At 56.6% G+C, this 26,279-nt stretch overlaps 1 protein-coding gene across 1 annotated transcript; it reads left to right on the top strand.

Annotated features, from left to right (window-relative positions):
* Positions 1–16,398: 16,398 nt before the first annotated feature.
* On the top strand, positions 16,399–24,021 carry LOC129077655 (rab-like protein 2A). The gene is made up of 9 exons (XM_054582197.1): positions 16,399–16,424; positions 17,548–17,689; positions 19,974–20,003; positions 20,956–21,035; positions 21,600–21,679; positions 22,894–23,005; positions 23,234–23,361; positions 23,640–23,723; positions 23,888–24,021. The coding sequence occupies exons 2-9, from the start codon at positions 17,583–17,585 to the stop codon at positions 23,972–23,974; spliced, it is 708 nt and encodes a 235-aa protein (XP_054438172.1). The 5' UTR covers positions 16,399–16,424; positions 17,548–17,582; the 3' UTR covers positions 23,975–24,021.
* Positions 24,022–26,279: the final 2,258 nt, after the last annotated feature.

The raw sequence follows: 26,279 nt of genomic DNA on the forward strand, positions 1-26,279 counted from the left end.
GCTCTCTCAGTGGCAGCGGGTTCAGGAGTGAGCGCCGTCTCAGCCTTTCGTTCCACACGGCCGGCTCTTCAGACCTGGGGGGACGAGAAAGCATTTTCCACAAACCTTGTCGGTTCTAACACCTGTGGGATAATAATCAATGTAACATGACCAGATTAATACAAGGTATTCAACATTTAATACGTGCGTAAGAATGAATAGCAGACGAGGACGTAACAGTAGTTACAGAGGGCACTGAGGAGTGTGGGGAACAGGCCCTCACAGAGGTGAAACGGGTGCTGTGCAGGTGACTTATGGGAAGTGCAGCAGGCGGGGCAGGTTAGTTTCCGTTAGTCGGTCCCAAAACCACTGGCCACGGGCGGAAGGTAAAGGGTTCAATAGGGTCCTGGCTGGAACCTCAGTGTCTAAACCTAAGGTGATTGTCCTAATTTCCTCTTCTTAAATCATGTTTTTCCAAGTAAATTTCTTAGGAAAAAAATTGGGGACAGTCATAGTTGTGTTTTCTTCCCTCCGTTTTCGATTCTAAAAACATGAGCTTAAAATCAACATACCACACGTCAAACCCTGGTCCCCTCATTCCCAGCTTTGAAATGTGGAAGTCTTACATGCACCAGCTAAATTAATAAACTCTTTCAATTTTCATTAACATAATCATTCAGTTGAGAATAGGTTTCTTTCCTTACATTGTTCAACCTTGTGGCAGCAGCGGCACACGCGGCCTGAGGGACCGGCTGGCTGCCCGCAGGGCCTGCAGCGCCCACGGGGCCCAGGACCGTCCGCCTCCACCCCCGCCCCGCTGCCGGCCGAGGGCGGCAGGACCGCGACCAGGTGGGGAGGGCGGCGGCACAGCCAGGACAGCGACGCGGTGGGGGCTTCAGCGCCGCAGGGACATGGAGCGGCCGGGACCGGGGCGCGCTGGACACACCGACGCCGCTGGGGCATCGCCGCGCCGCTTCCGTTCTCGGGCTGGGGACCCTCGCCCCGCGCGGCCCCGCCCACGCCCCTCCACCCACGCGGGCTCCTCCGTGGCCTCGTCCCGGTCCTGCGGCCGCTGGGAGGGAGGAGAGGGAACGGGCGGGCGGAGGGGGCACAGGCCGGAGCGGAGAAGGGCTCCGGGACCAGGGCTCACTCGGTAAATACGCGTGAAGCGTCTGCTGATGTCGGGCCCAGGGACGGGCATCGACTGTGTAAGGGACACGCACGTTGGTGACAGAGCAAACGCGCCTCCGTGGATCTCACTGTTCTCGGCGGTGGGAGACAAACACATTAGTTCACACGGGGATACGCGCTGTGAAGAAAAAGAACGGAATGTTCAGACAGGACAATGAATGACCATGAAAAACTCTCTCTTTGAAGAAGCAGCGTGGACGCGGAGACCTAACGAGCAGCGCAGGGCCGGGCGTCGGGCCGAGACGCCGTGGAGGGGCCCAGGCCGAGGGGACACGCGCCAGGCGCCGCGAGTGGGAGAACGGGCGCTCGGGAGACCGCGTCCTGGTGCGGACGCGCTGCGGGCGTCTGAGGACGGGACGGCCGCTTCCTTCCTCGCTGCTCACACGTCAGTCCTTAATACCTGTTCCGTAACGTCACTAACAGTAAATACTCTTTTTTAGATTCCAAAATTCACCGTCTAAAATCTTCCTTTTTGAAAACGTGGGCATTTGTCATGTCGTGAGTTCCTCAGACAACCTACAGGGGGCACCATTTCACTTACAAAATACCTCTGATTCTAGAAAACCAGGGGTCCAAGCCCTGAACATTTAAAAATAACCTGTTCTTATGTACTTAATTAGTAATGAACTTATCACCAAAAAAATTTTCTATCTCCTCAGATTACCTCATTTCTTCATGTTTTCTTCCAAGCTTCATCTATTTTTATGTTTTTACTACACAGTTAGCTTGTTTACCTTGATAATCATGAAAAGCAACTTAATTATAACAAATAATAAAATGTATTACAGGGAGGGGAAATAACATGCAGAAATAAATATCCTTTAGATGTATGTAGAGACAAGAAGTTAAAGATATAATCAAATAAATGAACCAATAGCAACAGATAAAATACCTAAGATAAACCTTAACAAAAATGTGCATTATCTGTAGGAATAGAATTTTAAAATAATACCTGAGGGAAGACACTTGAGCAACTGGAAAGTAACATCGTATTCTCGGATAAACAAAAACATTAGGATGTCAATTCAGTTATTTATAAATTTAATGAGATATAGATTAAAATATCATAATCTTTAGAACTAAAACAGACTTCAGTTCACCATTTAAAATAAAAACTTGAAAAGAAAATTCTGAAAGCAAAGTAATGAATGAAAACTACCCCAAGGAGACATATAAATGTGTGGTATTACAAACCTGCGGTAACTGAAACAGCTGGCACTGCCCTGGGAATAGACGAACTGATGGGACAGACCTGAGAATCCAGGAACAAATGCAAAACCAGACGGGGATTGTCTATGACAGAGAGGCTCTTCATCAGGTGGGAAATGTTCATTATGTATCAATGGTGCTGGAACCGCTGAGTGGGGAAAACATTGGACCCCTACATTGTATCCTCCACCAAACTCTATTCCTTACTGATTTCAGTACCCACTTAGAACTAATACAAAACGCTGAGAGCTACCTAAAACACACAGAGACCTAAAGTGAAAGAATAGGAACAATATACTACACAAACATTAACCCAATAAAAATAACATAACATAGACCTGAACACAAAAAAAAGCACTACTACAAATAAAGAGTACTTTACATAAATAAGTTCATTTTACCAGTTAATTCAAAATTTGTATTCATTTAAGAACATACGCTCAAAATTATACACAAGAGGTTCACTGAAAAATACACAAATTCATAATCACACTAGGAGATTGAACAAACCTCTCATTCGGGTTCTGTTTCAAAAACAATTAGGCCCACAGAAAATAGTAAAAAAATAAAAAAAAACATGGGAAGCCAACTGGATTCACCATACATAAACACTTAACTGTAGCCCCAAACTGCAAAGTATAGATGATTTCTAAGCACCCTGGGAACTTTTTAAAAACTGACCTTGTGATACAGAGCTAGTTCCAACAAATTTCAAAGGGCTGATATTTATGTAAAGTGTTTCTTGCTTTCCTTGCCATTAATTTAGAAATCAGTAACAAAAGGCAACTATAAAGTACTTACATTTATAAGTTATGACATACAATTATAAATCATCCCCAAATTAAATCACAGTCAGTGTTAGAAAATAATTTGCACAGAATGATAATAAAAATACTGCATACCAAGGTCAGATCATTATGGTTCCAAAAAAAAATTGATCAAAGCTTCAGGATCAGCTGTTCTTAACCAAGGGCTGACTGTGCCCTCAAGGGGACATTGTATGGAGACCTTTCAGATTGTTAGAGTGGGGTTAGGAAGGGCATCACTGGCCTGCAGTGAATAGAGGTGATGGATGCTAATGAGCACCCACAATGAAGAGAAAAATCCCCCAGGAGCAAGAATTCTCCATGGCAATGAGAAACCCTACTCTCTATGGAGCAGGATGTGGAGTCACTCAGAATAGAAACAGCGTGTGACTTTGGACCAGATATGAAATAATGCCTCCCTTTGGACGGACAGCAAGAAAGCTGAGAGCTGAAGAAAACAACAACAAACGCCAGTGTCTTCCAGAGATTGGGAGGAGTGTCCTTCAATGGGAAGACACCTGCAGAAGCTCAGACACCAAGGAAGACCTGACGCCTCAGGAGAGGGAACCACACGGTGCTAAGCCACAGCGCACGCCTGAGGGTCACGCTTCTTTTCACGGCCCATGAATCACTCTCTGGTAACTGTTTCCTAAAGTTACTTAGAATCTATAATCTTAGTCTTTCAGACTCCAGGATTCACCACCCAACACTCTCCTCTTTGAAAATGTGGATATTTGCAATACTGTGAGTTCCTCAGATGACCTACAAGAGGCGCACTTTTCCTTACAAAATGCTTCTGATTTCAGGAACACCACTGCTCCGGGTCCGGAACTCATTTTAAATGAAAAGAATCCTGTTATTACTTTATTTAATTATTAATGACTTTACACTAACACACTTTTTAACTCGTCATTTCTTTGTGTTTTATTCCAAGCTTTAACCATTTTCATGATTTATATAAACTAACGCGATTTTATTATTGTGTGATCTTATTTACCTTGACAACTCATGAATATCAACCTAAAATTATTATAAGTAATACAACTTAGTTAATTGTGTGGTAACTAACATGCAGAGATGAATATCTTTTATATATACAAAGAGTAATTTAAAGATAAAATCAAAGAAACGAGCCAATAGTGCACTCCCAAATCCGGCGTCCGGTCTAGATTCTGTGTTCATAAAAAGTGGCCCCAAGGAATTGGTCACTTAAATTGGGACCTGAGACTTGTAGCTCACACTCTTTAAAAAAATAATCAACATTCCACTAGAATCAACCACTTTTCTTGCAGATCTCCACTGAGATGTTATTCCCAAAAATGTCCACGAGATGGCAGCAGAGATGCACACTTGGAACATGTACTAGTGGCTTGGCCAAACGATTTGTTTGATTTTTATGTATAAAATGATAGCGGTCTTTTCTTTTTTAACCTCTTAGGTTAGAATTTTAAATGGACCTTACTTTCTTCATTGTTTAAGGAAGCCACAACAAAGGAAATTAGAAATGATTTTCAAGCACAATTGAAACTTTTAAAAACCTATAACGCTATAAAGCAAGTTCCAACAACGGTCGCATAAAACACATTTATTGCTCCCATTGACATTAATCTGGAAACCAGTCCCAAGGTAAGCATACAGTCCTTACATTTAGACGTTTTGATTATACTTCTAAATAACACTGTAATCAACGGTCGTTGATGTTCCACTAAAACCAACCACTTTTTCTGCGGACCTGCACTAAGATGTTATTTCCAAAATGCCCACGAGATGGCAGCAGAGACCACATTTGGGACGCACACTGTACTACTGGTTTGGCAGAAAGGTTCGTTCGGTTTTCACGTGAAGACACATTTTTCATTTTCACCAATAACTCTGTTGAACAACGTGTTCACCGTTTCGTTCCCTGCCTTCTTCCATATTTCAGGAAACTTCATAATTCCATCCTCCTGGAACTATTTATCTTTTGGCCAACCCAATATAAAGCAAGTTTCAACAAGCATTGCAGCATTGAAATTCTATACAATGTTTCTTACTCTCATTGTATTTAGGCTACAATTCGCTAAAAATTGGAAACCAGAAAGTCCTTATATTTGGTAGTTATGAAATACACTTCTAAATAACCTAAAAAATAAACCACAATTTAAATTACAAAATAATTTGAACTGAATGATGATAAAGATACTACATATCAAAACTTCTGAAAAATCTTCAAGCTTAAATGCACAGAGTAGGCCCTGGCTAGCGTGGCTCAGTGGATTGAGCACCAGCCTGCAAATCAAAGGGTTGCTGGTTCTATTCCCAGTCTGGGCACCTGCCTGGGTTGCAGGCCAGGTCCCCATTAGGGAGCGCGTGAGAGACAACCACACATTGATGTTTCTCTCCCCCCTTTTCTCCCTCCCTTCCCCTCTGTCTAAAATAAATAAATAAAACCTTTTTTAAAAATGCACAGATTAGAAACAAAAGCTGGAAATACCGAAGTTTTGCACCCATATTAGGAACCTACAATAGTAAGTGAAATCCAGAGAAAGTACACGGAAAGGTGCATGTCGACATGTATGGAAGTGCATATGCCTAAAATGATAGCAGGGTTTTGTTGTGTTTTTTACCTCTTGGGGTAGAATTTCCAATAAATTTTATTTTCATCATTGTTTCAGAAAGCTGCAACAAACAAAGCAAATTGCAGTGCTTTTCAAGCACACTTAGGACTTTTTAAAAACTGACCATATTAAGCTATGAAGCAAGTTCCAACAACTGTCACATGTTACTTGCATTGCTCTCTTTGCCTGGCAACAAGTCACAAGTTAACTAAATAGTCCCTGTATTTAGATGTTTTGAAAGACACTTCCAAAAATTTCAAAATCACAGTCAAAAATGGAAAGTAATTAGCATGGAAAATAAATATAAATACTGCCTGTCAGAGCCAGTTTATTCCAGTTTCAAAAATAAAAGCTTCAAATTCAGTGGATCTCAACCAAAGGTGGGTTTCGCCCCCAAGGGGACTTTAGTTAATGTGTGGAGGGGAGTTCAGGTTGTCCTGAGGGGAGGGGAAGGGAGGGTGTCATCTGCCTGTGAATGGGGGTATTGGATGCTAATTAGTACCCACAATGCAGAGGACGGATGCCCCAGGAGAATGAATCCTGGGGCCCAGAAGGTCAAAGGTGCTGAGAATGAGACACCCTGCTCTGTACCAAGGAGAGCCCATTAGAATAGAAATAGCAAGTCCCTCTGCGTCCTGGACCTGAATCGCTGCCTTTCTTGGAACAGGAAGCAGGGACGCTGGGACTTAACAGCAAATGCTGGTAAACACTGGGGAGAAGGGCCCCAGGCAAACGGTCAGGAGGCAAAGGAAGGTCTGACCTGGATCACCCTGCGATCCAACAGGGCAGGCGTCTGGGGACCACGAGCCGCCTTAATAACTGTTTCATAGTGTGACTCAGAACAAAGACTCTTGCTCCTTGAGATTCCAGAATTCACCACCTGAAGTTTTCCTCCTTGAAAATGTGGACTTTGTCATACTGTGTGCTCCTCAGATCACCAGCCCAGGGCACATTTCCACTAACAAAACCCTTAGATTTCTGGAACGCCGTGCACCCGAGGGCCTAAACTCATTTAAGATACTAACCCTAATGTTACCCTTTTATTTAGACATTAATATATTTATCACTAACAAAAACAATTTTCCTAGCTCCTCACATCACCTCACTTCTCTTTTTTTGCAGCTTTCACTATTTCTACCTCATATGCAGCTACAGAAATGCAACGATCACTCTTGCATGACAGTGTATTTACCTTGAAAACTCATGAGAATCAACTGAAAAGTATTACAAACAATTTAGTACAGCGATAGGAAATAACATGCAGAAATAAATATGTAGAAATAGTACATTAAAGGTATATCTTTTAAAAAGACTTAATAGCAACAAAACAGATTTTATAAAACCTAAACTAACCAAAAAACTTAGAGGATCTGCATGAATGAAATTGGAAAATGCTACTCAATAACAGAAACTTTAACAAATGAAAAATATCATCTTGTTCTTGGATTTAAAAAAACACACAGTGATACCCATTTACCAAAGTTGTCTATAAATGTAATATAATCTAGATCAATATAGAAATGTGGTCCCACAGGAAGGGGTCACTTAACTGGGACCTGAGACGCGTACCCCAGAAACAGCCTGGCCACCCTTTTCTGCCCCCCACCCCCTCACCTCGCACCCCACCCAGCTCACCTCCTGGCCTGGATTCCACTGCGGGCATCACAGTTGGCCTGAGCGTCTCCTCATGGCCCACGGAGACCAGGCTCCAGCAGCGCCCAACCTCCGCCAAGAACTGCTCTCCCCTCAGGCCTGCTCCCCCAATCTGCCTCCCACCCAGCCCCGCCCACACCTGCGGCCTGGCCCCCCTCTCGGGACGGAATCGTCCCCTTTCCCTGAAAAACGCGCGCCCGCCTCGCGCCTTTTCATTCGGTCACAGCGCATCTTGTTCTTCTCTTACACGCCGTCCTTTTCTCTATTGCTTTTTTCTGTACCTTTAATTAGAATTCTTAACCTTTAAAAAAAAATACCTTAATTTGTAGTGAAAACTGAGAGTAAGGAACCGTGGACCATCTGTTACGCCGGTTTTCCTTAGGTTGATACTTATATACAGATTCAATCACGTCCAGAGCTACATTTATTTATAGAACGATTTTTAAATATCCCACAAAATATGTTTCCTAATAGTTTCAAATATGCTTAGTTTCTCTATAATTTGCAGCAAAACACAAATAAGCCTGCGTCCCATCGGACGAGCCCTCACCCGAACTCTCCCTCACGCCCCACCGAGACCTGAACCCCCGCGACGTCCCGCACCGACCCTGGCGGGGCCCCTGCAGACCGACCTCCCCCGCGCGCCCGCGCCCCCAGGCCCGGGAGACCCGCTCGCCCCGGGGCCGATGAAGCCCCTCAAACCGCCTCCGTGAAACGGTGCCTCACGGAGCCACGACGCGCACTCAGACCGGACCGGGCTGCCCTGGGCGTCCCCAGACGCCACCACCGCGTGCACGAGCCCCAGCGCCGCGCGGGACAAGAGGCGGCGCACGCACGTCGCCGGCGGGGCCGGGCAGCCAGCGCCTCGCAGTTCGGGGCGGCCCGGGGTCCCCTCCAGCAGCCCCGCTTTAATCCACTACATTCGGGGAAATTCCAGCAGCAATGGAGCCACACATCCCACGACTCCTCCTCGAACAGTCACAACGCCGTTGGACACTGCAGCCCCGGGAACGAAGCGCCGCCGCGGGCGCGTGACTCACCGCGGAAAACATGGACGAGGCCGCCGACGGCGCAGCAGCGGTCACTCAGCTGCGCAGGAAACTCAGCCGGACGGGGCGCCTCCAGACGCGGCGACGCCCCGCAAGGAAGGCCCTGCATTTACCAACGCGGGGGGCGACACCTTCTACCCGATTCCTCCGGACCGCGTGGGCGCCGCCTAATGTTGTTACAACATCCACGCTCACGTTCGTCTTTAGGGAGAACTGGTCACAGTGGTTGCGGCAAAGAAGACCCTTCTCAGCGGTCACTTCACTTGTGGAACCAGAACTGTCCCCAAACTCCATTTCCGCCCCTCCCCTGGCCGAGCGCACAGTGAGCACGAGACGTCCCCCAGGGCGGCGTCCGCTCGGACGGGAGCGTTTGTTTCACCAGGGACACCTCGGGTGTTTAAACGCCGACCCCTCCCCACGGGCACCTGAGCAGGCGAAGGAAGGCCTGGAGACATAAGCGCTCCCGTAAGGAGCCCGCTGCCCTGGGCCGCGCAGGTTCGCCAGGCGCTCCTCAGGCGTCCGGAGCCGCCGCTCCGGCCCGTGCGGTTCAGCCCCGCGTGGCTCTCTCTGTCCCTGTCCTCGCACCGCAGAAAACGGGAGAAGCCCTTCACTGCGTTACCACGCCCCCGGATGCCGGTTTTCCCGTGTTTTCACCTTCTCATAACCAGGAGAGAGCGCGGTGAGCTGGGCGGCCTTGGCGAGCGCGTCCGCGTGAGACCCCCGGCCGCGTCCAGCTCTGCAAACCCCAGGAAGCGCCCTGCGCGCTCCCCGCCCCCGCGCCGTGAGAGACTGGAGGCCGGGCCCGCGGGCCGCTCCACTCCGCTCTCTCTTCCTTCCCGCGGCGGACAGGACCCAAACCTGTGCGAGCGCTCGGCCCGGGTCACGTCTCCGGTCTCCCACTCCATCGCCCTTCCCCCCAAACCCTCCTCGAGTCTCTCACGGTGTCCGTCACCTCCGCTCCCCAGCAGGTCCAGGTCCCCGTCCCCAAACCTCAGTTCTCTCGGCTCCACCCAAGTGCTGACCCGGGCCCTTCCCCCTCCCACCCTCAAAGTAACCCTTTCCAACCCTCCGCCCAGGCGTCTCCAGTCCAACCCTCCCTGGAGCGCCCCGCTACCCAGCACCGCGCACCAGGGTCGCGTCCTCCTTCCAGACGCGCGCCGCCCTTCGCTCCTCACCTGGGCTTCGCCACCTGAACTGCGAACCCCGACCACCCGGGATCGCAGCCCCGCCAGCACCTCCGCGCCGCCGCGCCCCTCCCGTCCCTGCCCGGGCCCCATTGTTAGGCCCTGACCGACGCTTCGTCCCTCCCCGGCCCCTCCATCCCTCACCGGGCAGCGTCCCCACGAAGTCACTCCTTCCCCCCAAAGTTCCCGAGGTTCTGGGACGGGCGTCGCCTGCGCCCCCCTCCCACTCTCCTTCCCGGGACCCTCGCCCCGCGGGGCCCGCCCACGGCCCCACCCCCGCTCACGTGGGTTCATCCGCCAGCGCGTCCCGGTCCTTCAGTCGCGGGGAGGGAAGAGAGGACGGGCGGCCATGGGGGGACGGGCTGGGCCTCAGAAGGGCTCCGGAACCGGCCGGCGGGGCGGGTCAGGACCATCAGGACCGCAGGGCGGCCGAGCCGAGCGCCGGGCAGGTGCGGCCCCGGCCGCGGGCCCCCGGGGTGAGGGTGGCACCCTCGAGCACGGAGAGCGCGGGCCCGCGACCACGCTGCTCTGCGGCAAACTGCCGGCGCAGGCGTGTCCTCAAGGAGAGCGTCCAGGGCCCCGGTCGCGGAGGTCTTTCCTTCGCCTGTTCGGTCGTTACTCGCTGGTTGCGCTGGACGCGGCAGCGAGAAGCGCTTTTCCTCGGGAGCTACACGCAGGTGTTACGCCCACGATGCACACCAGGTGGCAGCAGAGTGCAACGTCTGAGGACGGACAGTCCGCTGATACTCGTTAACACTGTATGGCAGCAGAGAAAGACGTTTTCTGGCAACTTTCTCTTTGGTGTTGTTCTCAAGGTGCACAGGAAATAGCAGAGTTTTTCTTCGTGGCCTCCATTACACTTTTAATCCCAAGGTGCGCACTAGCAGCAGAAAAGAGCGTTTCCCGATTTCTTCCATTAGGGTGCTATTCTCAAGGTGCACACGAGAAGGCAGGGAAGAGTTTTTCCCAGTCACATCGACTGAAGTATTATTCCCAATATGTCCACGAGATGGCAGCAAAGACCACATTTTCCTGGCTCAAGGGCTCTGCCGCCGCTGCATTAAAATGAGAATGCAAATAAAAGAGAGAATCGACTTGCTAATAAGCTCACTTTGATATAATTCCTACTTTATCCCATCATATGCCTCATCTTACCTTTGCTCCCATTTGCTACGTGAGGCAGGAACATTTGCCAACTGCATTTTACAGGTGTTTAAACTGAAGACTCATTCTAACCTAGTTCAAAGTCCAGACCCAAGGCCTAAGTGGCCAAGACAGGCCAGAAGAGCGTGCACACGCAGCGTCCCGGACAAACACAGTAATCCAACAGCGCTTGCAGCTTCGGGTCAACTCTTGGTTGTTCTAGTTGAAGAAAATCTGCACACAACCTAATGGTCGAGCTTGTCATGCACCAAACTGCCCACCCCCACCCCCGCTGGTGTTTTGGGGGCACCTGGGTGGGCAGCTGCGCATGGGGCAGGTGGGGAGAGAGAAGGTGCCTGGCTTTTCACAGGAGCACAACCAGCACCAAATTCCTCTAACAATGACTCCCTCACTTCTACTCTCTGCCCGTCCCCAGCCATTTAAAATCTGTTCTGCCCCGAGCACTGGTCTGTGTTAGCCCACGCTCCTTTCCTCCCTGGACTCACCTGGCGCCAGCTTCCTAGAGGCTCCGATGGAGTCCAGGGCTGCAGTTTCCTTACAGGAAAGAGCCTGAGCCCTGAGCAGGCGCAGAGCTGACCCCTGGCTCCACCGCCGACTCGCTGTGTGACTTCAGGCAAATTCATAGAAACTCAGCCTCCTCCTCTGTCAGACGGGGTGACCCCCCGCCCCAAGAGCAGCAGCTGTGAGGATCCTGTGAGGTGGGCATGCAGCCCCCTCCCGGCCTGTGGTCACCTCGCTTTCCCTCCCTCTTCCCTTCCGTGTCCTCACTTCACCCTCTAGGGGCCGGACACATGGAGAACGTGGCAAACAGTGTCCTTTCGGCAGAATGAGCTCTCCTGCCGGCGTCCAGAGAGCCAGACTCCCGTGGGCACGCTCTCCGGCACCGCCCGGCTTCATCCCCAGGGAAGCAGTGACCGCAGCCTCTCCCTGGGCCTCGCGCCCCTGCTCCTCCGCAAACTCACGTCCACCCTCAGCTCAGGCCGCGCCTCCTTGCACTGGTCCCCTCACTGCCCCCTCTGCTTCCCATCCCCCGTCTCATCCAATCCAACGTCCACACTGTGACCGGCCTGACCTTTCAAAAGTGGGGCTCTAATCCTGTCACTTCCCATGTATGAGACCTACCAACAGCTTCCCCCACCCCAGCCTGGAGAATCAAGTCTCCATCGTCGGCACAGGCGGAGACTCCGGATCAGGCCCCGCTCTCTCCTCCTGGTTTTATTTCAGGCCACGGCACCCCCTTCCATCACCGGGACCCCAGAGGCCAGCGTCAGCCTCCCTGGTTGGAGAGCAGTCAGGGCTTTAACACATGGAAGCACCAGCACTGAGCCTTGAATATGGGGAACTGAATGATGTATGGGTTTTAGTTCATGATAATGTATCAATACCTGTTTATTAATTATAAAAATTCTGTAAAGAACTAGAAAGACGGGAGAATTAAAAGTCAAATAAGATAAACCTATTGCTTCAATCTGGAAACCTAAAGAAAATGGGTGATGTCCTAGTAAAGTTAAACATTAATATAATGAACCATAAAATAAGGAAAACACATGCAGATCAGTGAGCCATCCAGGGACCTGCTCCCGCTGCTGCTTCTCTCAGTTTCTGGGGTTCCCCTCGGAACCCACACAGGGAAGGACAGGGGGCTTCATCTTCCACAGCCTGTCCCTGCCCCAGGAAGACGATGCAGAGAAAGTCTCAGGGACCACTGATTCTGACGTGTCAGCTAAGACTTCTTTGGTTGCAATGACCTGGACACACTGAGGTCCAGGGCTGGGCGGGGAGCAGAAACCATTGGCCCAGCTCAACCCCTGACTCAGGTGTGACCCTGGGTGAGTCCTGTCCATCCTGGAGGCCTCGGGGAGGTGGGAAGGGAAGAGAAGTGAGCCAGTGAGACAAACTTAAGCCAACCCAACCCCATAACCTCTACCCTGCACCCTAACCTCTAACCTCGCACCCTAACCTCTAACCTCAAACCCTACTAACCTTAACCCTGGACCCCTAGATGCTCAACATTCACCCTTATACTCTAATGCCTGACCCTGACCCTCTAAACCTAACCTGTTACCATAATCTTGACCTCTATCCTGACCTCTTAACTCTTAACTCCTAACTGGAGGCCTAATATAAAAAGTAGTTTTACAACTGAACAAAAAGACACACAATCCAATTTTACAATGAGGAAAGGACTTGAAAAGACACGTGTTCAAAGACATATAAATAACAACAATCACCTAAAACGTTTCAACATTAATAATCATTTTTTTAAAGATTTTATTTATTTTATTTTAGGGAGGGGGAAAGAGAAGGAGAGAAACATCCATTGGTGGCCTCTCACACACTCCCAGCTGGGGACCTGGCCCGCAACCCAGGCATGTGCCCTGTCCAGGAATCGAACCGACGACCCTTTGGTTCACAGGTCGGCGCTCAGTCCACTGAGCCTCACTAGACAGAGCAATAACCATTATTGAAATGAAAATAAAAGACACAATGAGATATCCTTTTTCACATACAACAGGATGACTATAATTAGGAAATTGAAAATAAGTTTTGACTAGTATATACAGAGATAAAAATTCTTTTACACTGTAGGAATGTAAAACAGTTTAACATGTCTTTAAAAAGTTAAAAATACAGTTACCTTTTAACTCAGTTCCACTCCTAGTTATATACTTTCCACAATTTAAAAGGGTTTCCCACCCAAAATGTGTTCACGAATGTTGGCAGCAACATTATTCACAAACCAAAAAGGTGGACGCGGACGAGGCGCCCGCCCGCAGAGGCGTGAACCCGCGGCATGTGTGCGCCACAGGGCACAGCGCTGTTCAGCCATAGAAAGGGAAGTGAATGTGAAATCGCGGGCTGCTGTATAAAACGCCGTGGCTCATCAGACATTAAATATCAAGTTACCACGTGATCCCGCAAATCCGCTTCTGGGCACACGCCCCACAGAATGAGAGCTCTGCGCCCCACAGAATGAGAGCTCTGCGCCCCACAGAATGAGAGGTCTGCGCGCCCCTGTTCACGGCAGCACAGCCCAGCAAACCCAAGTGTCCGCTGATGGAGGCGGGCAGGCGAGAGGCGGTCCAGACACGCCCTGCACGTTCCTCCGCTGTGAAAGCAGCGAGGCTCTGGCAGCGCTACGAGGAGGAGGCCCCCAAAGGCCCGGTGCTTGGCGACAGGAGCCGATCGCAGAAGGACACCCGCACAGTGTGTGGTTCCATTTACATAAAGGGACCAGAAGGGGCCGATCCACGCAGACCCAAAGTGCGTTAGCAGTTGCCAGGGGCTCGGAGAGGGGAAGGAGCAGTGGCAGTGAGAGGCAGGGGTTCCCCACGGGGTGGAGAGACGGTTCTGGAACTAGGCGGTGGCCCCCTGCGAATGCAGGGGCTCGTCCGTGTGGGAGGCCCCGGGACTCACAGCATCGGGCCAGGTGACCCCGCCGGAACGCAGCACCTGGTACGCACAGGACGCGGTGGGCGGGCTCAGGTTGGGGTCGTCTGCCCCCGATGAATCCTTCATGGTGCGAGGAGGGCGACGGACCTCAGGAACGGTTCCTGGGCGGCTGGGCCAGGCTGGAGCAGCAGCACTTCACACCCCGGGGGCAGGCGTGGAAGGCGAGGGGCCCTGAGGGCCGGGGGTGATGCTGAGGCCGCCCTGCCCTCCTCGCTGGGGCCTGCGCCACCCTCTGTGGAAGTGCCCGTGCGGGGCGCACCGCCCTGAGCCCTCGTGTGCAGGGCACATGTGGCCACTCGGGACAGTGGGGACCAATAGATGGGGAAAGGGCACTTCGTGCTGACACTGGGGGTTTTGTGTACGTGAGACTTTTCTGGAACTGAAGCTCTTCTGGGAGCGACCACGTGCACAAATGCCAAACATGGTGGCACTGGCACGAGGCCCTCACCTGACCAGGGTCTGGTGGCCTCGGGGGCCTGGGAGAGACACATCCCAGAGGGTGGTCACTGGGTTCGGGCGGGAGTTCAGGTCCCACCGCCCACATCCAGCCCCTCGATGGGCTGAGGCAGCTCCCCCCCATGCATCTGTCCTCAAGGCACTCACTTCTCCTCACCTTTCCTCGCACCTCCCTAAGGACCCTAACCCTACCCCTAACTCTAAATCCCTGGCTTTGACCTTAACCCGGACCCTGACCCTTGAACCCAATCTTGACCCCTGCCCCGATCCTTACCCTAACCCCTGAACCCAAACCCGAACTCCATCCCCTCGCCCCCTGGCCCCCAGCCCTAGCGCTAACGCTGACCTCAGACTCCCTAACCCTAAATTAAAACCTAACCCTAACCCTGAACTTAACCACTGGCCGTCAGTCACCTATTCCGTTACCGTGACCACAGACACCAGGTTCTGACCTCAGAATCGTAACCTGTGACCTGTACGTCTCACCTCTGAAACGGAGCCTAAGTCCAGTCCTACACCTTGTGTCCTGTAGCGACTCATTGGCCCCAACCCTAAACCCAGTCCTGACAGGAGCCCGAACTCAGCCCTTTCCGCTGAACCGGACCCCACCGCCCCCCTGCCTGGGTCGGACTTGCCGCAGCCACAGCAGACCGGCTGCGCCCAGACCGCCGGGCACCCGGTCCCAGCGGCACCTCCGCCTCCTCGGCTGGCGTTGTTCCGCGGAGTCCCCGTTAGCGGGTCTCAGGGCCTCAAAGACCGCACCTCCTGGGGTCCTGTCGTCGCTGCTCACACCAGCGAGACAGCTGCCAACGTTGGTTTGGCTCGTTTAATAATTACCTCTGTCTCGCTGTGTTCAATAGCTTCTCACTTGTTTTGGAGTTCACCCGACTTATTGTGGTCTGTGTAAATGTGCTGTCATTTTTCTGCCTGCGGTCAGACGGTTTTGTTTATCCTTTGAGTGGAAATCTCATTATTGTCTCTTCAAATACTGCCCCCTCCCACGCCCCGCCCCGCCCCGCAACGCTATTAGCGCCGGATCCGGTTCGCACTTGCCGGCCCCACCGACCGCTCCACTCCCAGCGGGCAGCTCGCTCTGCTCTCGGCTGCCGCCGCGGGCCCTGGGAGCGCCGGCGGCCTGGCACCCGCCTGCTCGGCGCAGGTGCGCACCCGGGCCCGAGGGGCGCCGCGGGCCGGGCCGCGGGAGCGCTGGGCCCCCTGCTGATTCTGGCTCGGTCGCGGCTGTCCCGATTCTTGGTTAACACAGACGTCGAGGGGTGGAGAGATTAGCTCAAATTCACCCCGTCAAGAAAACTGCAAACTTTAGAAATCGCCAGTCCTGTGCCCCGTCACTGGAGTCCCGCCCCATCACCTGGGATCCCCCCACTTCCGAGGCCCGCTATGCCGCCACCCCACGAGGCCCGCGGCCGGGCTCAGTCCCGGCCCGCCCCGCCGCCCTCTCGGGGCCTTAGGCCTGCCGGCCCCCGCGTCCTCCCCGCGTCCCCCCGGCGGTCGTCCCGCCGGCACCGCGCCAGCCACGCCTCGCGGGGTCCTTTAGGCCTTCGGCCGGGCAGCCCGCGTCGGGGTCCTTGCGCGGTTGCGTAGCAGCGGCGCGACGCGGCTGAGTTGGGAGCAGAGTGCGTCGCTGCGTGAGTCTCGCGGGGCCGCCTAGACGGGTACCAGCAGGTGCGGGGCCCGGGGCGGCGCGCGGCTCCGCCCGGGAGGATGCAGCCGCCGAGGTGGCGGGACGGAGGGCGGCGCGTAGCGGACGGGGCCGCGGTCCTCAGGCTTCGTGGCTGCCCCCGAGGATTTGTTGGAGGGAGGAGTTGCCGGCGGGTCGCGAGACCGGAGACCAACCACTGCCGGGGTCCGAGGCTCGCGCCGCGTTCGGCTGCCGGGGGTCTGCGCGGGCGAGGCCAGGGGCGCCCGGGTTAGGCAGGCGGAGCCACTGCCGAGCGCAGGCGAGAGCCCCGCGGGGCGCTGTCCCGCAGACGCGGCCGGTGCGCAGACCCTTCTCGGGCGCAGCCGCACAGACGCTGCCGCCTCCGGGTCTCTGGTCCCCGGACGCGCGCGAGTCTTGCCGGCGCAGCCAGTGCCCGTCGGAGACGGCCCGTGCGCGGCACCGTTTGCAGAGGGACCGCGGCGAGAGCAGCGGGGTGTTGCCTGGTCCGCGCGCAGGACGACGGGGTCTGCGGCTCGCGCGCGGTGTGTGCCTCCGGCGCAGACCCAGCGCAGCTCTGGTCGGCAGTTGTGCACCCGAGTGTGGCCCCGAGAGAAGCGGTCCTAGCGGGGGCGCCGGTTTGCCTTCGGCATTCAGGAGGCAGGTGAAACTAGTCGAGGTTGAGAAACCCTAGAAATGGGTGTGAGGATGCCGTCGAGAGGGGACGGGGCAGCTGCTGACTGGATGGGAAATGGAAGGGGGTGCGGGGCAGGAGGCAGGATCCAGAGGCCCCGGTAGGGACTGTCATTGTCATTCAGCGGTGACAGTCAGGATTCCAGAGCTCTGCCTTTGCCAGACGGTGTCTCACATCGATCGTACGACACAGCCACTGTAGTGTGTTCCTGTTTTACAAGTGAGAAAGCTTTTGTGGTAAAGCTTGTACGGTCTCTCCCTGTGGCAGCGGGCACGGTGGCGCCGCACGTGGCTGGGGATGGAGGCGACAGCGGAAGCCGCCAGAGAGGACCTTGGTGGGGACGAGATTACCGCCCGCGGTTCGGCAGGTGGCAGCCGGGTGGTGGCAACTAGAGAAGGACGTGCGTGTGGCCTTGGGCCCCTCTCATCCACTCCCCTGCCGCCCTGTCCATACAGACAAGAGCCCCTCCCCCGAGCGGACCCAGGGGCTGATGGCTGGGGACAAAGCCAAACCCTGTGAGCTGGACCAGGAGAAATATGATGCTGACGACAACGTGAAGATCATCTGCCTGGGGGACAGCGCTGTGGGCAAGTCCAAGTAGGTTGGGAGAGTGGGAGGAAGGACCGGACCCTCAGTGGGTCCTGTTAGCCAAGTCCTCCGGGGGCGAGGAGCACGGAGCCGCGGGAGCTGTGGGAGCCCTGAGCGCAGCCGTGGCGGGAGCACGGGCAGCCCCGGGGAACCGGTGGGAGAGCAGGGGACCCCGTCCACACCCGTGCGCGCCCTGGCGGCCGCTGCAGGAGGCCAGGGTGGGGAGCCGAGACCTCTGGGTGGTGTGAACTGAGACACTGAAGGTGGAGGCAGTGGGGACACTGTAGGAACGTGTGACAGGCGTGACCAGCACAACCCGTGGCAGGTTGCGTAAAGGTGGTAAAAATGCCTTTTCCTAGAGGGACTCGCTGAGATTGAGGAAAGGCAATAAAAATGAAGACTGATGACACTCAACGTAAAGACCGGTTTATTCTTTCCACTGACGTCCGTGCCTGCGTGCGCCGGCGCGGAGCCCCCAGGCGGAGAGGGGAGTGGAGGGGGCCTGCAGTGCTGGCCGCGCGCCTGCGGGGCTGGGCCCTGCTGCACCTGCGCTGGGCTCGGGGGGCACATGCCCTCAAAGGACGAGGGTGGACTCACCGCCGTCGGGTGTCCGGTGTGGCCTCAGCTCCCGGGGCTCCAGAACCACGCCGGTTTCCACCTTCATCTTCCACCAACATGTCCTGGACTCGGGGGGCTGTGAATGACTCTGAGGCAGGGCTGTCCAGCCTGTGGCGTCTCGGGGCCACACTGGAAGAAGAAGAGTTGTCTTGGGCTACGCATTAAATGCATCGTGACACACAGTCACAGAACAGTCTCATACTGTTTTCAGTGAACGTACGATTTTGGGCCGGGCCGCATGCGGCCGCCGGTCGGGCACCCCAGCCTGAGGCCTTGCTGGCCTCCGGCCGCCTCCGCGAACCCGCGCCCCAGCACCCGGGGCACCCCCGGCGGAGTCTGAAGTGGTGCCGTTTGTTTGCTGCTGCTGCTGCCCTTGCCCAAGGAGACAGGAAAACAAAAAACGAAGAGCAATGTCAGTTTGCTGCCTCCGTTTTCTTATAGGAGTTGGTAGTTTTAGGTTTTACAGTAAGTTTTTAGTCCATTTGTAGTTTGTATGTGGTATAAGAAAGGGGTCTGCTCCTTTTTTTTCCATGCATGGGTCCAGTTTTCCCGACACCATTTATGGAAGCGACTGTCTTCACCCCATTGTTGTTCTTGCCTCCGTTGTCACGGACTGGTTGGCCCCTTCGGCGAGGGCTCATTTCCAGGCCCCCTGTTCTGTTCATTGGTCTGTGTGTGTTTTCACGCCGGTACCAGGCTGTTTTCGTGGAAATGACTTGTTTGGTATTAGGGAGCACGATACCTCCAACTTTGCTCTTTCCCTAGGCTGCTGTGGCCACTGGGGGTCTCTCGTGGGTCCATATGTATTTTAGGATCATTTGTCCTAGTTCTGTGAAAAATGCCATTGGTATTTTCATTGGAATTGCACTAAATCTTTGGATTGCTTTGGGCGATACGGATGTTTTAACAACATTAATTTTTCCTATCAGCACTGGGTCCTTATTTCTGTGCTGAAAAATAGTCCATTGTGGAGACTGTATACTTCCATTTCCTTCAAGCACATCTGCCCGTGCCCAGTGGCGCGTTTTTAGGAAGCTGCTCTAGTGGCCTTGCCAGATGGCGCACATCTGGATCTGCTCGGCGTTGGCGCCTGCGGGTTGTCGTTTTGCATCCTTTATTAGGAAAAGATTTCATTATTTTTAGAGAGAGGGGAAGGGAGGGAGAAAGGAGAGAAGCATGGATATGCAAGAGAAATATCGATCGGTCGCCTCTCACACGCCCCCAGCTGGAGACCTGGCCTGCAGCCCAGGCGTGTGCCCCGACTGGGAATCGAACCGGTGACCCTCTGGTTCTGAGCTACAGCAGCCAGGGCCTCGCATTCTGTTGGAGCGTTTCCTGGTTCTTGGTATGAGGAGTGATTTTCTGCTGGAAGTTGGACGCTTTGAATATCATGCTATTTGACCGAGAAGCCGCACCGCATGCACTCACCGCGTCTGAGCGCTGGGGTCTCAGCTGACATCGAGTGTGTCAGTTCCCACGGGTCTCCATGTGGACACACAGCAGAGCGCAGACGATGGCCATTCGTTCTTTGGCCGATGCTGGTGACTGGCTGCTGAGGAGCCAGGGCCCTCGGGGCGGTTGTGGAGGGGGGCCCTGCGTGGTTGTGGAATGAATGGGGGTGCAGGGGACGGGGACCTGGGGGCTGCGCCTGACCGCCCTGCTCGCCCTCCCGCAGGCTCATGGACAGGTTCCTCATGGACGGGTTGTATCCTTCAAGGACGGCTGTGTCCCGCCCACCTCCCCGCCCCACTGCCCGCCCCTCCGCCCCAGGCCCAGCGATGAGGGACGGGTGGGAGGGTGCCCCGGCCTGGCTCCCACGGGCCTCTCCCCGCCCCGCGTGGCACCACGCGTGCTCGGTGCTGCGTGTTGGGGGCTCACTCGTGTCGGATTTGCTTCCCGTCAGGAGGATTTGCCAGAGTGGCCGCAGAACCTGGTCAGGTGCCTGGGTTCTCCTGCAGATCACCTCTCTGACCACAAAGCTCGGGCTCCCAAATATTCAAAAACCCTCTGGTGGGAACGGACCTCATAAAATACGGGCTGCCTGCCCCACTTCCCACGAATGGCCACGTGCAGGTGTGGAGGGGGACCCGCCCGGTGCTGGGGGCTTTACCAAGCTGCCCAGGCAGAACTCCTCAGGCGAGAGGAGGCCCAGAGCCCCGGGGAGCCTGAGATGTCCCGCCTCACCTGCCCGCATCTCCCCCTACACCGACCCACGGGTCCCAGCCTTGCAGGGTCCACCGCCCCGCGCCCGGCAGCCTCAGGTGTCCTGTCGGAGCCTCACGCGCAGGCAGACAGCAGGTCACAGCCGGTCAGCTGCCTGGCACATGGAGGCTTCCTTCCCGGGAGTGCTCGTCCAGTTAAAGTTGCCTTTTCCAACCACATGATGGCGTTGACGACAGCCGGTCTGTGACACTCTGCTCCAAGGGCCGCTGGACCCGGATGGCAGGACACACTCTAGCCTCTCCTGCCCCTCGCTGTCCACGGAGCTGGTGCCAGCAATATCGGAGGCCGGCCCTCTGGTCCAACACCCGTCCAGTCTAAAATCTAAGTGACACCAAAGAGGAAAGGAGAGAAAGGGCCCATTCTGGCACGCCAGCACCGCCCCCGCCCCCGCCCCCGCCCTTTCTGTTCATCTTCGCTCCTTAACCCGGTGGCAGTCGGCCCCAGCAGCTGTCCACCTACGCCCTGACCCTCTACAAGCACACGGCCACGGTGGACGGCAGGACGGTGCTTGTGGGTGAGCAGCTCAGGCTGGTTCCCCTGACGCTCGGGCTGGGGGAGGGGGCGGGGAGACGCTGGGGGCCCGCAGGCCTGGTGGGGCAGGAGCATGGGGATCTGGCCGGGGGCTCCGAGTCAGCCGGTGTCCACAGCAGCAGGCGTGGTCTGAATATCCTCGCCCACAAAGGGTTCCAACTGCCGGTGAGTGGACAGCCTTGCCCTGGCCAGGCCTCACGTCCTGCCTGGCCGTCGGCACCACACGGGGCGCCGGCCTGGTTTTGGCCTTGGAGGGCCCTGCGTCCCGTGGGATGGAGCCAGGAGGGCGCCTGCCTTCTCCCTGTTGGGCGTCCTGTCTGCGTTCCCCGCCCTCCTGGCCCCGTGTCCCCTCTCTCCCACTCACGCGCACACAGCCGTTTCCCAGCCTCCCGGGGGCACACGCAGGCTCCCCGGGTCCTGACCACACGCATCCACGCGCTGCGGGGTCCCCCTGTCCCGCGGCTCTGCACAGAGACCGCGTGGAGGCGCACGGCCTCTCTCCGCCCTCCAGCCCCCATCGGGCCGTCAGAGCTCTGTCCCGTTGCAGACTTCTGGGACACGGCGGGCCAGGGGCGGTTCCAGAGCATGCACGCCTCCTACTACCACAAGGCCCACGCCTGCCTCATGGTACGACACCAGCTGCAGGCGGCAGGGGCTCCGGGCAAGTCCGGCCTGAGGGTGCGGGGACAAGGGGCCCAGCGGTACGGAGGGGCCCCCGAGGCCTCCCCGACCGCCCCCCTGGTGCTGCTGGCGAGGGACAGACGCTGGGGCTGAGGGGACCCTGCGGTTCTCACGGGACTTTCCTTCCCGAACCAGCCCCTTCTCCCCACCGCAGCCTTCACCTTGGTGTCTAGGACACGGGCGCCCGCGGTGCACCCCGCAGCCGGGCTGCTGCTGTCACGACGGCATGAGACGCAGCCGTGGCAGAGCCAGGACGGGGGAGGAGATTCGTGTCGCCTGCGTCCTTCAGGGCCTGCCCCTGAGCTCCCGGGCTCCGTTCTCAGGCCCTGCTGTCCCTTAAGCACAAAAGCCCCTGACATTTTCCAAACTTTTAACTGGTACCTGTAAGGGGACAGAACCAAAGAGGGTGACAGTATGGCAGTGAGGGTCGTGCCACAAGCCACGCTTGAAGGCTGGCGCTGCCAATGTTGGGGGCACGTGAGAGCCCGGACCGGGGTCCCCGCCATCCCTGTCGGCTCTGCGCACACCTCTCCTCCCTCGGGGAGCGACCTGCTCCTGCCTCTGACGCGTCTCGGGGGTCCTCTCGGACCCCTCCTGGGCTGCGGGCACCCCAGCCTGCTGCACGGGGCCAGCCCCCGGCAGTCCCAAAGCAGGAAAAAACTACACTTCAAAAACTTAAAAAATGATAAGCTGCAAAATCATAAAATATAAAATTACCTCTAAAAAGTTTAAAATACAAACTGGACAGAAGATTAAACAAAAGCTTAGAATTAAAAGTAAATAGTAACTCAAGGTAAAATCTGGAAACATTCAAAATTATTACAAAGGAATTTTAAAAGTTTTAGTGATAAAAACAGTAGACTAAGGGGAAAAGTTTACAATTTTAACAATTAGTAAGATACAACTTGGTTAAAACAGGTAAATAAAATTAGGTGACCGGGGAAGCAAACTTCGGAAACACCTCTTGGGACGGGGGTCCCGGGACTGGAGGTTCTTGAGAAGGGCGGGCACAGGCGCCGCCCCTGTGGTCGGGGTGGGGGCTGCCCCTCGGAGCCCAAGCCTGCGACGTGCTCCCACGCCCACCAGCCTGTGGGGACAACTCACCTGGCTGCGTGTGGGGCCCGTCATCCCCCTGAGCTGTCTCCCTCTGCTCATCGCAGGTGTTCGATGTGCAGAGGAAGGTCACCTACAAGAACCTGAGCACGTGGTACGCGGAGCTGCGGGAGTTCCGGCCGGAGATCCCCTGCATCGTGGTGGCCAATAAAATCGACGGTGGGGCCGCCCCTGCCTCTGGTGTCCGCAGTTCCTGGGGGGCCCACCACACTCATCCTCCTGTTTTCAGGGGCCCCAAACCTTCATCCTCCTTTCCGAGACGCAGCCCTCAGTCACATGCTGTCACCTCCCTCCCGAGAAAGAGCCCGCTCTCTGGACAGGGGCCATGACCCGCCCGCCGGCCCGTCTCCCTTGACGGGCAGCCTGGTGCCCTGCCTTCCCCCGCAGCCGACATGAAGATGACCCAGAAAAGCTTCAACTTTGCCAGGAAGTTCTCGCTGCCCCTGTACTTCGTCTCAGCTGCTGACGGCACCAACGTCGTGAAGGTAGTGATGGCGGCAGACGTGGCCGGCAAGGTCGGCTGCACGACGCAGGGACCAGGCTGCCCCTGCAAGCACGGGCTGTGGCGGGGCCTGTGACAGGCGGGGTCGCTGTCACTATTGACAGAGGGGCTGGTGGGCCCCGGGCCCCGGGCGGAGCCAGGGTGCTGGGAAGAAGGTGCACTGCGGGGCAGCCGCGCTGATGGTGCGGGAGGCAGCGTTGCGTGGACGTGGGACAGCACCCGCGGGCCCACAGCAGGCCGGGCCCAGGCCCGGGACCCACAGGCGCGGTTCCTCTGCCCCCCTCACCCCAGCTCTTCAATGATGCGATCCGACTGGCTGTGTCTTACAAACAGAACTCCCGGGACTTCATGGACGAGGTTCTGCAGGAGCTCGAGGTAGGTCCGCCCCGCTACCAGGAGGGACCCAGAAATGGCTTCTCTTCTGAGGCTGCAGAACAGAGGCCGGTCCAGCAGCTCCTGCGGGCAGGCGCCCCGCCCCCAGAGGGGATATGCAGGTGGGCAGGTGCAGGGCCAGGCCTCACCCGCAGCCTTGTCCACAGAACTTTGATTTGGAGCCGAAGGAGGAGGACCAGCCAGACCAAGAGCAAGAGCAGCGTGGCCGCCTCGACAGCCCGGCTCACTCCTGAGCCCAGAAGGCCGCCCCCCCTGCAGCCCTGCCGCTCACCCAGGACACCCCACCCAATCCTCCTGCCGTGGCCCCTCCTGTGCGTGGGTCCAGGGATGCACCAGCCCCAGCAAGCGCCCTTGGCACAGGGGGGTCCGCAGCAGGCCCTGAGGCAGAAAGAGGGGGCGTGCCCCCCCCGCCCCCCGCCCGTGAAGAGCTCGGGGTGGGCTCGGTGTGTCTCAGATGAAAGGGAAGGCGGCTCCCGCGCAGTCCCCTGCAGCGGCGCGCAGGCCAGGTGCTGCCTGTCCACGCCCTGTCCCGTCACTGCGGGATGGGGAGGCTCTGCCTGTTTCCACTTTGTTTCCTGGCCAGCTTTCATTTTTTTAAGATTTGATTCATTTATTTTTAGAGAGTGGGGAAGTGGGGGAGAAGGAGAAGGGATACATCAGCGTGTGGTTGCCTTTAGCACACCCTCTACTGGGGCCCAGACCCGGGCCCTGACGGGAATCGAACCCGCGACCATCGGTTCACAGGCCAGCGCTCAGTCCCCTGGGCCGCACCGGCCAGGGCCGACCAGCCTTTTTAAAGCCGGTTTTGAGAAGACAGCTGTTCCTTCCCAGGTGTTTCAGGGGCTCGTCGAGGCGCAGCCAGAACAGGGGGGCATGGCCACAGTCTCGGGCACAGGTGTGCGGTCCCAGTCCGGGGAGCAGGTGGCCCGTGTGCCACCCCTGATGCGCAGACATCAGCGCCGGGCGGCGTCCGGGATCCGCGCGGCCTCCGCAGGGCGGCCGCCATTTCAGATGCCGAGACCCCGTGAGAAGGGCCCGTTGAAAAACCCAGGCGCCGCGGCAGCGCCGCCTTCGGAGCCCGAGCGCCGGCCTGGGCGCAGCCGCCTCCGCGTCCCCGCTGCCCGCGCGCTCGAGGGTTTTACTGATCGTCCTGCCTGTCATTTCCACTGTTTGCCTTGTTTGTGTTTTTACAGTAAAGGTGGAATTGTGTAAACACTGCGCGCACGCGCGTCTCGTGGGTCTGCAGGTCACCGGGCAAACGCACGAAGAACCTCCTCCACCGCGTGCGGGGGGGCCGCGCCGCCGGGGGCCGCTCCAAAAGCCATTCCTCATCCAGCGGTTCGGGAAGAACGAATTTTGGGATCCGAGAACAGACTTGTTGCTCTTTAAACGATGGTGCTTCCGATCTCATTGTCAGACATTAAGCCTGACCAGGGATTGCCCAGAATGTGTCACGCCGTTGAGGTGGCTTTAAAAACCACACATGCACCCCCTCCCCGAGTTACCACAGATAACAGGTATTTTTATGTTAGTCGAGTGTAACGGCCTCCTGAGGGGAGACTCAACACCCTGACACGCACCACAGCCTCGGTGTCACGGGCCGTCCCGCATCGGGGTCCCCAGAGGCAGAGCCGAGGGCGCAGTTCGTGCTCGCGCCGCGTCCCGGGCGCGTCCCCGCGGGGCGGCCGCACCGGGGCGGCAGGGCGCGCCCTCCCACGGGCGACGGAAAGGGCTCAAGCGGGAGGCCGAGGGCGGAGGCCGCAGCCGCGGCCCCACCTCGACGCGGCTCAGACCCCGCTCCGTGCGGCTCCCCCGCCCGGACCGACCCTGGACCGTGAGCCGCAAGCCGTTCTAAAGCGGCCCGCGTACAGCGTCCCGCAGTCCCGGTGTCGGGCGACCGCTGCCGCTGTTCCAGCGCTTCCCGCCACCTGCCGGAAGCCCCTCACGCACCGAGCGGCCCCGGGCTGCAGCCGCGGCGGGTGCGAGCGGCACCCTGGCTCCGGGCTCACCCGTCCTGGACGTGGCACGGAAATCGGATGATGCGACACGTCCCCGGCCGTGTGTCTGTGACTCGGCGTCCGGTCGTCCAGCTTTATCCATGGAGCATGTACTTCATTCCTTTTTATGGCCGAATAAAGACCCGCTGTGTTTATACCCAATCGGCTTGTCCGTTTCCTCCTGACGGACGTTTGGGCCGCTGCTGCCTCGTGGCCGCCGTGAACGGCTCGTCCGCGCACTTACGGGGCCGCCGCGCCCCGCTCTCCGGGTCGTGGCCCCCTCGGCTCCCGTGGTCACGCGCCGGGCCGGGCAGCCTCGCGCGGACGCCCGCCCCGCGCTGCTCCGGAGGCCGCGGCGCCGCAGTGCCGCCCAGGCGGAGCGCGCGCCGAAGGCTCTGTCTCGGCCCGCGGCCCGCCGCCGCCAGACTGCGCGCCCAGGGACCTTCGTGGAAGACCACACGGCCATGACCCCGTCTCGGCGTCTGCGTGAGGGACCCACCCTGAGGACCCAGTTTAACCTCAGTTACCTCCTTCGGGCCCC

The sequence above is a fragment of the Pteronotus mesoamericanus genome, unplaced genomic scaffold (genome assembly GCF_021234165.1).
Source record: "Pteronotus mesoamericanus isolate MK-2021 breed Mesoamerican mustached bat unplaced genomic scaffold, CSHL_Meso_final contig_68, whole genome shotgun sequence".
In the NCBI taxonomy this organism is placed as follows: Eukaryota; Metazoa; Chordata; class Mammalia; order Chiroptera; family Mormoopidae; genus Pteronotus; species Pteronotus mesoamericanus.